This window comes from Heteronotia binoei, chromosome 16 (assembly GCF_032191835.1).
Source record: "Heteronotia binoei isolate CCM8104 ecotype False Entrance Well chromosome 16, APGP_CSIRO_Hbin_v1, whole genome shotgun sequence".
Lineage (NCBI taxonomy): Eukaryota > Metazoa > Chordata > Lepidosauria > Squamata > Gekkonidae > Heteronotia > Heteronotia binoei.
This window is the reverse complement of record NC_083238.1, coordinates 39691269-39704325: the sequence shown is the minus strand read 5'-3', so window position 1 is coordinate 39704325 and position 13057 is coordinate 39691269. Positions and strand designations below refer to the sequence as shown.

The window sequence follows — 13057 nt, the reverse complement described above, 5'->3', positions numbered from 1 at the left end:
AATGCACTTTCTGCAGGTGAAAATTTTACCCTGGGGATTCATGCACTTTCTGCAAGTAAAATCTCACTCCTCTCTGGGGATTCACGCGCCGGAGAGGGAGCGCAGGTGTGCAGGACGCTCGCCACCTCGATGCTTGTTCCAACTGGCTTGACCGTGCTCCTGTCCCTAATTCGTTTCCCGCACCCCCCCCCCCGCTATGAAGGGGCGGGGAACGCAGCTTCCCAGGGGGGAAAGCAACCCGAGGAGCGGCTGCAACTTCAGGTCATCTCGTGTGCCTCTCCCGCGACCACCTCTTTGCAAATGAACGAGGAGGAGGGAGCGGCGGCGTTGCTGCTGCCGTGCAGGGGGGGAGAGGAGGAGGAGCTGGGGCGGCTCCTTGGCCGGGAGGTGGGAGAGTGAAAAAGGAGCCGCGTCGAGGCGCACGGGAGGACAGCCGGTCTCGCTCCTCCAAGCTAGTAGCGGGACCCAGCTCTGCAGCAGAGCTTTTTGCCTTAAGCACTCTCCGGCCGCCACCATCTCTTCCCAAGTTTTGCCAACTTCCCCAAGTCCCGCCGCAGGATCCTGATCTGCAAATGTGAGCCGGCGATCTCGCCCAGGCTCGGCGGGCGTTCCCTGGCCTCGCCTCGCCTCCTCCCCGCGGAGCTCTGCGCACGAGAAAGGCAATCTGGCTTCGCGGGGCGCCGCTGGGCAAGGCGAGGAGCGCTGAGGAGGAGCCCCTCGGGTAGGGAAGGCGAGCGCGCCGGGCCCGGAGGAGGGGAGTGGCCGCCCGCGGCCGGACCGCTCGGGGAGCCATGGTGCCGCCGCCCGCCGCCTTGCTGGTGGCCCTGGCCGGCGGGCTGCTGGCGAGCTGGGCGTCCCCGGCGCGGGGCGCGGCGTGCGAGCCGGTGCGCATCCCGCTCTGCAAGTCCCTGCCCTGGAACATGACCAAGATGCCCAACCACCTGCACCACAGCACGCAGGCCAACGCCATCCTGGCCATCGAGCAGTTCGAGGCGCTGCTGGGCGTCCGCTGCAGCGCCGACCTGCTCTTCTTCCTGTGCGCCATGTACGCGCCCATCTGCACCATCGACTTCCAGCACGAGCCCATCAAGCCCTGCAAGTCCGTCTGCCAGCGGGCCCGCGCCGGCTGCGAGCCCGTCCTCGTCAAGTACGGCCACGCCTGGCCCGACAGCCTGGCCTGCGACGAGCTGCCCGTCTACGACCGCGGCGTCTGCATCTCCCCGGAGGCCATCGTCACCGCCGAAGGCTCGGGTGAGTGAGCCGGCGGCTGGCTGGGCGGCCCCCTCCCTGCGTCAAGCCTAGGGTTGCCAAGCCCGACTCCAGAAATATCTGGGGACTTTGGGGGTGGAGCCAGGAGCAAGGCACGAGTTCTTAGCCAGCACTTTTAGAGGGACCCTGATCCTTTGAAATGCCTTCCCTTCATTTGGAATAATGGATAGGGGCACCTTCTTTGGGGGCTCATAGAATTGGACCCCCTGATGCAATCTTTTTGAAACTTGGGGAGTATTTTCAGGAGAGCCGCCAGATCCTATGTTGAAAATCTGGCGCCTCTACCTCAAAACCCAGCCCCCCCCCCCAGAGCCCCAGATACCCATGGATCAATTTTCCATTATACCCTATGGGAATCAGTCTCCATAGGGAATAATGGAGTGCCCAGCAGACATCCCCCCCTCTTTTTGATGATCCTGAACGGGGCCCCCCTCCAAAACGGGGGATCCCCTGGCCCAACCTGCGGATTGGCAGCCCTAGCTGAGTCCCCGGTCACCGGCGGCGGCTCACCCCCCTGCCAGATCCCAGCTCGCTGCGCTCCCACCCGGAACCTCGGCTGTACCCATGCGGAAGCGGCTTCTGGTAAACTTTCCCCTGCTTTTCGGGACCGCTTGCGCGGCTTTTCTTCCTCTACTGCAAACGCAGGAATGCCTCCATCGGTCCACAAAGAACTGGGGACGCGTCCCAGCTCAGCGTTTGCAAAGCGGGGAACGACTGGGCATGCATTCCCACCAGCAAGCCCAACTTTGCCATCCTGTCTCCTACGGAGTCTCCTTTCCGACATCACCACGCCCCTCCAACACCGTCCCAGCTTTGGGACCCACCGGTGCGGAGTCGAGGGACCCATTTTTGGGGCCGACCCCATGCAGTTTTAGGATAAAAGCAGAGCCAGGTAGAGAGAAGAGACCGGGATATGATTTGCAGGACCTTCCCACCGGCATGCTCCCTGCTAAATATTTATTCAGTCAAACCAGTCAGACACCCGCCTTTCCCAGGGTGACTTGAGGCATCTTACAAATTGGCTGGCCAACAGGCAGCAAAGGGTTAAATAGAGGAAACAATGAATTGAAATATACTACAGCAGGGGTGGCCAACGGTAGAGCTCCAGATGTTTTTTGCCTACAACTCCCATCAGCCCCAGCCATTGGCCATGCTGGCTGGGGCTGATGGGAGCTGTAGGCAAAAAACATCTGAAGAGCTACTGTTGACCACCCCTGTACTACAGTATTTATTCGGTTATAAGACAAGGGTTTTTCCAAGATGCGCCATTAAAAGGGAGGGGATTACCTTATTATATTAGCTTTCAAGTGCCAGTTATGTCCAATAATAATTTTGTGTGTTTTTATATGTCAGTCTTCGGAGAGTTGCCTTACTTTCGTGGGTCTCTTCATATCCAGTAAATACAGTACCAATCGTACCCTGAGCTGCCACAAATTAATTCTCTATCAGTGAATGGCTCAAACAGGACAGCCTTTTCCGGAAGGAGGCTAACGAGGGAGCACTCTGCGCACGCTCTGGGACTGTGTTCCAGAAAGGAACTCTGTAGCACAGAGGGAGGGTTTTGCCTCGGAGCGTCTGAGTTTGTTCCAAAGCTCATAATGGAATGGGAAAGCTGGTCTCTTGGGTTCGTTGGCTCCAGGAAACACAGGGCTTTAAAGGTCAATACCAGAACCCTGAATTGGACCAGGAAATAAAACTAAACTTCTAAGCCTGGACTGTAAGGCCTTGAAGGTCAGGGGTAGTGTCTCCGTATTCAAGTACCCCTTCCTTTATTTGGTTGGGATACCTGGTTTGGACACGCTGACAAATGAGATGGTAGAATACTGAGGTGGTGAAGTGGAAGGTCCCATGTTCCAAATGTTGCTTCATGTGGAAAATCAGCATAGCGAGGAGAAAGCTTGTAGCCCTTTTCTCCTGTTGGCCTTGGGTTATTTTTCTGTCTGTGGGAAGTTTTTAACATGGGACCAAAACGTGAACCTCTGAAATCTTCCACTAGCGGTCTGATGTGGTACAGTCCTTTCTGTCTCCTCAGTATTCTGTCTCTTTGTTCCAGGGTTTCGGACTCCTGGTTGGGAAATTTCTGGAGATTTGTGGGCGGTAGAGAAGGGAAGGGTTGGGGGAGGGGGACCCTCAGCAGGGTGTAATGCCATAGACCCCACCCCCCAGAGTGGCCCTTTTCTCTAGGGAACTGATCTCTATTGTCTGGAGATCAGTTCTAATTCCTGGAGATCTCCATGCCTCACCTGGAGGCTGGCAGCCTTCCTTTGTTCCCACCCCATTCTGTAAATTAGGTAAGCTGCTCCTAAGCCCGCCCTCACATGAAACAGTAAACCACCCCCATGATTTGCAATCTCCACAGAAACCCCAAGCCTTGTCCATTCCCAGTCCGATCCCTCCCCCCTCCCCTAATCCTCTCTGATCTTAGCAAACTCGAACCATGTGCTGCTGTGCCGATCAGCCGGCTTCTCCCAGGAGATGGGCCTTCCTGCCTCTTTCCTTTCCTCCATAAACATCCCTTTCTCTCAGCAAGCTGTCACTCCTCGGACATTCTTCTCTGGTCTGGCAGATTGACCACGTTTTTAAACAGCGGCCACCATCTTGTCTGAGCTTCGCACACGGGCAATCCCAGATTCTCCAAAGCCCACCAGACTTCTTCACCTTGGATGATCCTTCCCTCTGTCCACACTAAAAAAGAGAGAGAGAAAAGGGTGAAGTTTCTGGTTCCAAACCACAAGCTTTTCAGCCTTCTTTGAGGAGTTTTAAAACAGAGGCTACATTGGCCATCTGACAGCCATGCTGATCCTGTGAATTTAGGGGAAGGTACTTGTGATTTTCCTGCATTGTGCAGGGGGTGGGACTAGATGACCCTGGAGGTCCGTTCTGTCTCTGTGATTCTGTGAACCTCTGCTCTCCCCATTCGCCTTCTTTATCATTGAACGATGCCTGGATTTTCAGTTTTGACAATAAGTGACATTCTTTAATACAGCAAAATAGGAGTCTGTTGCACCTTTAAGACCAACTAAGTTGTGTATTCAGAACGTAAGCTTTCGTATGCTCTTAAGCACACTTCATCAGAGAGGAATCCGGCACAGTGAGCACAGCCACTGCCTACCAGCTATGTGTGGCTGTGCTCTCTGTGCCGGATTCCTCTCTGATGAAGTGTGCTTAAGAGCATACGAAAGCTTACGTTCTGAAAAAACTACGTTGGTCTTAAAGGTGCTATCGACTTCTGTTTTGTTCTACTACTTCAGACAAACACGGCTGCCTACTTGGATCTATTCTTTAATACAGTTTGTGTTTTGGACTTCCTATTGTATACTTTCGAACAGGGGTGTCAAACTCATTTTTTATGAGGGGCGAATCTGACATATATAAGATCTTGTTGGGCTGGGTCATGTCAGGTCGGGCCGTGTGTGTACCTATTTAAGATCTGTGCAGGGGGACACCAAAAGTTAGCCTTGCCTAGGGTGCCAGACAGTCTAGGGCCGATTTTGGGAGGTTGCAGTTGAATGCTCTTCTCAGAAACACCCCCCCCCCCCCCAGTTCATGCAGACAGAAAATAAATTACTAGAGGAAAGGCCTATATGCTGACTTTCTCATGTGCAGAAGTTTTGACCCCCCCCCCCTTTTCTGGGAACAGTCAGTGTTGTGTATCTGGAGAGAACAAACTACAGCTGGAGAGAAGTGGGTTTGAATCCCCATTCAGCCACGAAGTTTACTTTGCATCAGGCACTTTTTAAGCCTAGCCTACCTTGCAGGGTCATTCTGCAGGGGGAAAGAGAGGAGAGGAGAACCATTCTGAGCTCCTCAGGAAACAGGTTAAAGATCTGATGGGTGGATCATTACCAAAATGTAGGCAGCCTGAAGCTTTAGACTCCAGAAACCTTGCAGTCCGATGTTGGCTTAGTCTTCAGTCGCAGTGCCTTCATATTTCATGTTCTCCTTTCCCATCTAGCGTTTTCCTTTTTTTTTGCTTCCTCCAGATGACTCTGAAAAGTCAGCAAAAGTCAGGACAGTTGTAGACGAGTCCAAGCACAAGATCCTGTTTACATTTGACAAATTAGAATTTGCATCTCGGGTTGCCAGCTCTGGGTTGGGAAATACCTGGCGATTTTGGAAGTGGAGCCTCGGGAAGGTGAGCTTTGGGGAGAGACCACAGCAGGGTGTAATGCCATAGAGTCCACCCTCCAAAGCAGCCATGTTCTCAATTGGTTTCAGGGGTGGAATTCTAGCAGGAGCTCTGATGTAGCCAATCTTCCAAGAGCTTACAAGGCTCTTTTTTGTAAGCCCTTGGAGGATTGGCTGCATTAAGGGTGTGTGGCCTAATATGGAAAGGAGCTCCTGCTAGAATTCCACCCCTGGTCTTGGTCATTTGGAGATAAATTGTAGTAATAGCGGGAGGTCTCCAGGTACCCCCTTGAGGTTGGCAACTCTTTTGGCATCCCAATGCAGAAAGCACATTGAATCCAAAGGTGGAATTCCATAACCAATTATGAACGGTCTGTTTTTAGGAACAAATGAAATTATAGACCCTCATGCATGTTCCTTATCCTGCTTCACCCTTTTTGTCCCTGAAAAAGGCAATAGTGGGGGCAGGATACATTTACATGTGACAGGGTTGATTATTCCTCCTTCCCATGGTACCCCCATCCTCCTCAACACTCCTTCCGGGAGATAGAGAAGCCCTAGGAATAACTGGGAGAATTAGAGGTCTCTCGTGGGAGAGGGGATGGGTGAAACTCACTCTTTCTTTGCGCCTACAGGATCTAAGCCAGGAGTGGCCAAACTTGCTTAATTTAAGAGGCACACAGAATAAACATCAGATGTTTGAGAGCCATAAGGTGTGAGTGTCAGATGTCTGAGAGCCGCAAGACAGGAAGGAAGATGGGGAAGGAAATAAATGGGGAAGGAAGGGAGGTGGAGTAGAAAGCAACTTTAAATGCATCCTCCAGGCTACCAGCTGGCATGACTTAGAGAAGTGATTTAAAGCGAGAAATGCCTTCTTCAAGCTGGCCAATGTGGGAGGGGGGGCTTCAAGAGCCACACAATAGTTGTGAAAAAGCCACATGTGGCTCCTGAGCCACAGTTTGGCCACCCCTGATCTAAGCCATAGTTTGATTGCAACAAACAAACAGAGAAAGGGCTTAACCAATCTGGCCCTGCTCGCCTCTGCTTTTTTTAAAGTTGAAAAAGGGTCAGTGAGGAGAAGTTACACACATTTGCATAGCTGTGGCCTAAATCTACCTGGGGCTTTTTTACCTAATGCCAGCAGCCCAGTGTCCTTTGTCGTGGGGGTGGGCAGAACAGGGAGAGGAAAGATTTCTTTTTAAATCCGTGGACGAAGTTCAAAGGGGCCTTGGAGAGCAGTGTTTTGCAGCTCTCAGAGAAAGAAGGAAGATGACTGAAGAGGGAGGGCTTTGCTGCAGGGGAAAACATCCCTGTAAAGAAAAGTAGAGTGCTCAGATTTAAAAAATCTGAACTCTGGGAGAAGCATGTGGGAGCAGCAAGTGGGAGATTCATGTTACTTGTAAGCAGTATTCCGCCTAAGCTGAGTTAGTGTGAGCTAGCTCACAGTTCTTTAACCTCCAGCTTGCCCATTTTTGTCTCAGCCCAGGAAAAATGGCTCTAGAGCACAATAATTTATGCAGTAGCTCACAACTTTAAGGCCTGTAGCTCACAAAGTAGAATTTTTGCTCACAAGTCTCCACAGTTTAGGGGGAACATTGCTTGTAAGTGACACTAATTTGGGCACTGTTAGAATGCTTGTCAGGAAACTCACAGGGTGATTCTCTACATAGCTACACCCTTCTAAACCTGCTAATTTCAGTGGATTTAGAGGGGTGTGACTCTCTTTAGGATTGCACTGTTGTACAAGGTCTCCATATGGCAACTCAGGCTTTGGATGGGAAAGAAAGAATTCCTCATGATAGGATCTTGGTGAAAATGTAATTCCCCTGGTCAGGGGTGGGATTCTAGCAGGAGCTCCTTTGCATATTAGGCCACACACTCCTGATGTAGCCAATCCTCCAAGAGCTTGGAGCTCCGGCTAGAATTCCACCCTTGCCCCTTTGGGGGGGGGCACCCTCTAATTGAAAGAAACTATGCCCCGATGCCATGCGGAACTGAGCCTCCAGTGCACAGTTGCATAGTATGGAAAACATCTGGAAAAGGACTTCATGGCCTCCTTCCCAATTGCTTCTAAAACCTTTTAGACCATGTTGCATTCTGTGGCTCGGGCAAAAGGGCTGTGAGTTGTAGGGCAAAGAAGAAGAAGGTGTGCCTGGAAGCAGTGACAGCTAGCCCAGGGCACAATCCCGTATTTTGTTGAGGCCTGTGCGGCAGCAGGGGGGGTATGTGGTTCTTCCTGATTTGGCCATCCAAATGACTCCTTGGGCAGTGAACTGGCTCTTGTAGTGCTGTGCCAGAGGAAGCAGCCCTTTTGCGACCCAGCCTGGCTGATTGGGTTGCCTCTTCCCCTTGGTGGCCTTGGCCTGTCATCTCCTCAGTATGAATGCAGCATGCGGTGGGCCTTTCCTCTTCTCAGGGCTTTTTTTGTAGCAGGAACTCCTTTGCATATTAGGCCACACACCCCTGATGTAGCCGCTCCTCCTGGAGCTTACAGGGCTCTTCTTACAGGGCCTACTGTAAGCTCTTGGAGGATTGACTACATCAGGGGGATGTGGCCTGATATGCAAAGGAGTTCCTGCTACAAAAAAGAGCCCTGCTCCTCTTGTCTTGCTTATTTATTTATACCCTTTTTTCTTCTCGCAGCAGCTTAAAACTTTCCTCTGTGTTATTCTCCCAACAACCCTTTGTGGTGGGTTAGGTTGAGAGGGGTTGACTGGCTCTGTGTCACCCAGCAAGCTTCCATGCAGAGTGGGGGTTTGAGCCTGGGCTTCCCAGATCCCAGCCCAGCACTCTTAACCACCGCACCAGATGGCTCTTCTGCTTTGGAACAGAAGCAGTGGCACTAACAAGAACTTGCCCTTCATCTTGCAGACCAGGGGTGGCCAAACTGTGGGCCGGGAGCCACATGTGGCTCTTTCACACATATTGTGTGACTCTGGAAGCCTCCACCACCCTGTCAGCTGGCTTGGAGAAAACATTTGTCTCTTTCAATCACTCTGTCAAGCCAGTTGGTGGCTTGGAGAATGCATTTAAAGTTAAAGTTGCTTTCTTTCCATCTCTCTCTCCCCACCTTCCTTCCTTCCTTCCTTCCTTCCTTCCTTCCTTCCTTCCTTCCTTCCTTCCTTCCTTCCTTCCTTCCTTCCTTCCTTCCTTCCTTCCTTCCTTCCTTCCTTCGTCTTGCAGTTCTCAAACATCTGATGCTCATGTCTTGCATCTCTCAAACATCTGACATTTATTCTATGTGACTCTTAGGTTAAGCAAGTTTGGACACCCCTCCTGTAGACCATCAGTGTAACCGCTAGCCATCAGGTGAAGCTGCATGATGTGGTGGTTAGAGTTTTGGACTGGGGGGCCAAGGATCAAACTCTCCACTTAGTCGTAAAGATCACTGGGTGACCTTTGGCCAGGCATTTCTTGTTTCTCAGCCTAATCTAAACGACAGGGATTTTGTGAGAGTAAATTGGATGGGTGGGTGGGTGTGAACTGTGTGTGCTTTTCTGATCTCCTTGGAGGAAGGGTGAGATAAAAACGGATCAACATCTTTTGGTCTCCTAGTGTCATCTGATACATTGTCAGTGCAGTCCTTAGCAGACTTATACCCATGGCTTTTTTTGTAGAAAAAACCCAGCAGGATCTCCTGCCTTCCCAGTGTTGAAGCCATTGGAGAGGTGTTTAAAAGATGCCTTCCTGCACCTTCTCCAGCGTGCCAGCCGGAGCTCTGGCCAGCCCAGGCGGAGCTCCGCTCCTGTGCGCTCCCATCCCCCAAAAGGCCCTGCTTATACCCTTCTGAAAAGAGCTCCGTGGTGCAGAGTGGTAAAGCTGCAGTACTGCAGTCGGAGCCCTCTGCTCACAATCTGAGTTTGATCCCAGCGGAAGCTGGTTCAGGTAGCCAGCTCCAGGTTGACTCAGCCTTCCATCCTTCCGAGGTCGGTAAAATGAGTACCCAGCTTGCTGGGGAGAAAGTGTAGATGACTGGGGAAGGCAGTGGCAAACCATCCCGTAAAAAGTCTGCTGTGAAAACGTTGTGAAAGCAACGTCGCCCCAGAGTTGGAAACAGCTGGTGCTTGCACAGGGGGACTACCTTTACCTTTTTATACCCTTCTGAAGCAGTTGAGATTAATGGATTTAGAAGGCTGTAATGTAACTCTGCTTTGGATGGCGCTGTGGGTCTCCTGCTGTGACATTCTTCCCAGGCACCAGGTTGATGGTGAGGCCAAATATCAGAAGTGTCAGTCTTAGTGTCAGCTTCCACTGAATCTCGCCTTTGATACACAAAGGCTGGCAACAGATGGCTGGTTTGGGGTGGAACGTCTAGAACGCTCACGTGTCCAGCTTGCAGTTCCCCAAGTGCTCTCCGGGCGTCTCCCCGCTTTCCAGACAGCCGGGAGGCGCCTTGGAGGCGCTGCAGCAAAAAGTTGTACCTTTTGAGCCAGCTCCCGGCCAGCCTGGGATGGGGGCGGGATGGGGAGAGCAGGCAGATGTGTGCATGTGGACGCGCTTTTTTGGTCTGCCTGCCTCCCGTCCCCCGGGCGGCTTTAAACGTCCATCGATTCTCACCCAGAGTTACCCTAAGAGGATTCAGAGAGGAGTTCATTGAGTTGTGAATGTTCACCAAACTTATATTCATGAACGGGCAGGGCTTTTTTGTAGCAGGAACTCCTTTGCATATTAGGCCACACCCCCGAACATTTTCTTCATTAATTGTAGGCTGAGGAATCCTGCCTTGAAACTTCTGCACATTAGCCTAGGATTCTGGGATCATTTCTGAGAAGGGCAGTCTCTCTTTATCGGTTGCTGGCCAGGCCTCTTGGTCCTTACGACCGTCCTGTGTAAAAAAGAAAGCCTGCCCTAGAATGCACTGTCTTTGGGGAGCACAATGATTATTGGTAATGACAGAGATGCTATCATTTAGGGAAGGTCCCCCCCCCTTTTGAAAAAGCTCATGAGGTATCCCAGGATCCTCCGGAACATTTATACGTTGGTAAGGTCACAGTATATGTGTGGAATGGGTGGGGCTGAGACATCTGTATACCCCTCCCCTACCATAGCTACCTCAGGGAAGGGGTTTGGATTGATGCCTTAGTACTTGAGGAAAGGGCTAAATACCTGCCCTCCCTAACTTTTCCTGATGAAAATAACAGTCCCCTTTGTTCTTTTCCCCTTTGTATTTTTATGTGTGTGTGTGTGTGTGTGTACTGGGAAGCCATGGTGACCTCTGGTGACTCACCCTTTCTGGAGGAAATTCAGAGAGGCAGCTGAATAAAGCCTACCTCTGTCCTCCTGACTGCTGGTATTCCAAGGAGGTCTCCCATCCAAGTATTTGACAGAGTTGACTCTGCTTAGAGTTGACTCTGAGATTGGGCTTGCCTGGACTATCCAGGTTAGGACTTCCTATAGCTAATTTGAAAGGAATAAAATGCCTACCAAATCACATTTAGGAAGACCCTGCAATTTTTTTTAAAGTACTCTGTAATTCAGCAGAGCCCTTGTACTTGAATGGGACACCAGCTGACTCATACTTGAATGGGAGACCAGCAAGGAATACCAGAGCTGGGATGCAGAGGCAGCAGTGACAAACCACCTCTGAACGTCTCTTGCCTTGAAAACTGTATGGGGTTGCCATAAGTCAGCCATGTATAAGGTAAAGGTAGTCCCCTGTGGCGCAGAGTGGTAAAGCTGCAGTACTGCAGTTGGAGCCCTCTGCTCATGACCTGAGTTCGATCCCAGTGGAAGCTGTTCAGGTAGCCATCTCCAGGTTGACTCAGCCTTCCATCCTTCCGAGGTTGGTAAAACGAGTACCCAGCTTGCTGGGGGGAAAATGTAGATGACGGGAAGGCAATGGCAAACCACCCCGTAAAAAGTCTGCCGTGAAAACGTTGTGAAAGCAACGTCACCCCAGAGTCGGAAACAACTGGTGCTTGCACAGACTACCTCTACCTTTTTTTTAAGTCCCCTGTGCAAGCACCAGTCATTTCTGACTCTGGGGTGACGTCGCATCCCCATGTTTCCATGGCAGACTTTTTATGGGGTGGTTTGCCGCTCTCTTTTTCCCCCCCAGCAAGCTGGGTCCTCGTTTTACTGACTTCGGAAGGATGCAAGGCTGAGTCAGCTTTGAGCCGGCTACCTGAACCCAGCTTCCAGTGGGATTGAACTCAGGTCGTGAGCAAAGCTTAGGACTGCAGTACTGCAGCTTTACCACTCTGCGCCACGGGGATCTTAAGTCAGCTGTGACTTAGCAGGAAAAAGAGAAAAAGAAAAAAATCAGCATGGATGCAGGAACTGCTCCATTGAAATGCATCCCAAATTTCCAGGTTCACACTTGCATCCTGCAAACACACAGCTCTGGATTAAAGTTTAAGGTTTGAAGGAATGGTTGTCCAAAGGCATTCCGGTATTGTAGATGCAGTCGTGTGATGGTTTGTGTGGGAGACAATCCAAAAGGGCAAAGCAGAACAAACTTTGATTCATCCTCTAGAGCTCCTTTGCTTTTGTGAGGACAGATCCTTCCTTTCCCTCTCTAAACAAGTCTTCTGTAATGCATCTTTGGCCGCTATCCTGCAGCGGGCATCTCTGGTTCTGACCCGCTTAAAATGTCTGTCAAAAACCTTCCTGGTTTCTTTGCCTGCTTCCCCTTTCTTGAATAGTCCAGTTTTTCTCTGCCCTCCCTCAGGCTAATTCTAGTTCTCGCTTCCTTCTCCCTTGGCCTTGTATTTTGACATCTGCTCTTCAAGTTCCAGCCATTCAAAACCTCACTCTCCCTGCGTTTGTCTGTAGACAGAAGGCAGACTGTTGTTACAGCTGTGTGGGGCTGATACCTGCTGGGAACGTTTCAGCGCGAGTGGTTTTTGAGACCCAAATGAGGAGCCGAGGTTGTGAATGTCCCATATTGAAAGCGTTTGCAAACGCCTCTCCTGGCAGAGCGGGGATGCTTTCCAAAAGTGCCTTAAGAAACAGATCCGGCACTGACAAACCGAAGAGAAGTCGTTTTTCTGTCAAATTGCCCCTGAGTTACCTATTACCGAGGACCGCAAGGCACACAATAGCTTCTTTGAATGGCTCCAGCATGAAATCCATGAACGCTTTCTTTCACAGGATGGGAACATGATGACATTTCTGAATTCTGAGTTTAAAAAAAAAATTAAACCAATATTCCAGTCGCTGTGTAGAAATCATCCCCATCTCTCTCTTCCCCTCTCCCTCCTCTGCAGGAATCCAGATTTACTTTCTAGAAGCAGAACAAAAACATTCCTATTCTAGTTACTAATATGACAAACTGTTCCTGCCCCAAGTGCTAAGAGCTTGCCTCAGGCCAGGGACCAGCGATTGAAATGGAGGGGGAACCTGGAACATTTGTGGCCGTGACTGTACCACCTTGCCATTTTGGCTACACTTCTTGCCCAGTGTGATAGGTTTAAGGACGCTTTATGGGTTGAGGGGTAGAGCAGTGAGGGATGGGGTGGCATCTCAGTGGATTATCACATGGTTTGGGCATGTCCTGTGCACAGGAATGGTGGTGGGGGGGAATCACCCTCAGAGTGTGATGCACACAACTTGTCTTGTGATCGCAGCCGCACAGTGAAATCAGAAATCAGGAGGCTACTACATGCAGTGCCCAGAGACAGACCTCCACAGACTCAGTCATATGCTGCTCTCATCTGAT

General features: G+C 50.9%; 1 protein-coding gene across 2 annotated transcripts in view; it reads left to right on the top strand.

The window, feature by feature from the left end:
* The first annotated feature begins 773 nt into the window (after positions 1–773).
* Positions 774–13057, top strand: part of FRZB (frizzled related protein) — a 69423-nt gene continuing 57139 nt past the window's right edge. For both annotated transcript variants that reach the window (XM_060257324.1, XM_060257323.1), the window contains exon 1: positions 774–1251. In XM_060257324.1, the coding sequence (XP_060113307.1) occupies positions 792–1251 (460 nt within the window). In that variant the 5' untranslated portion in view covers positions 774–791. The remainder of the gene's footprint in view (positions 1252–13057) is intronic.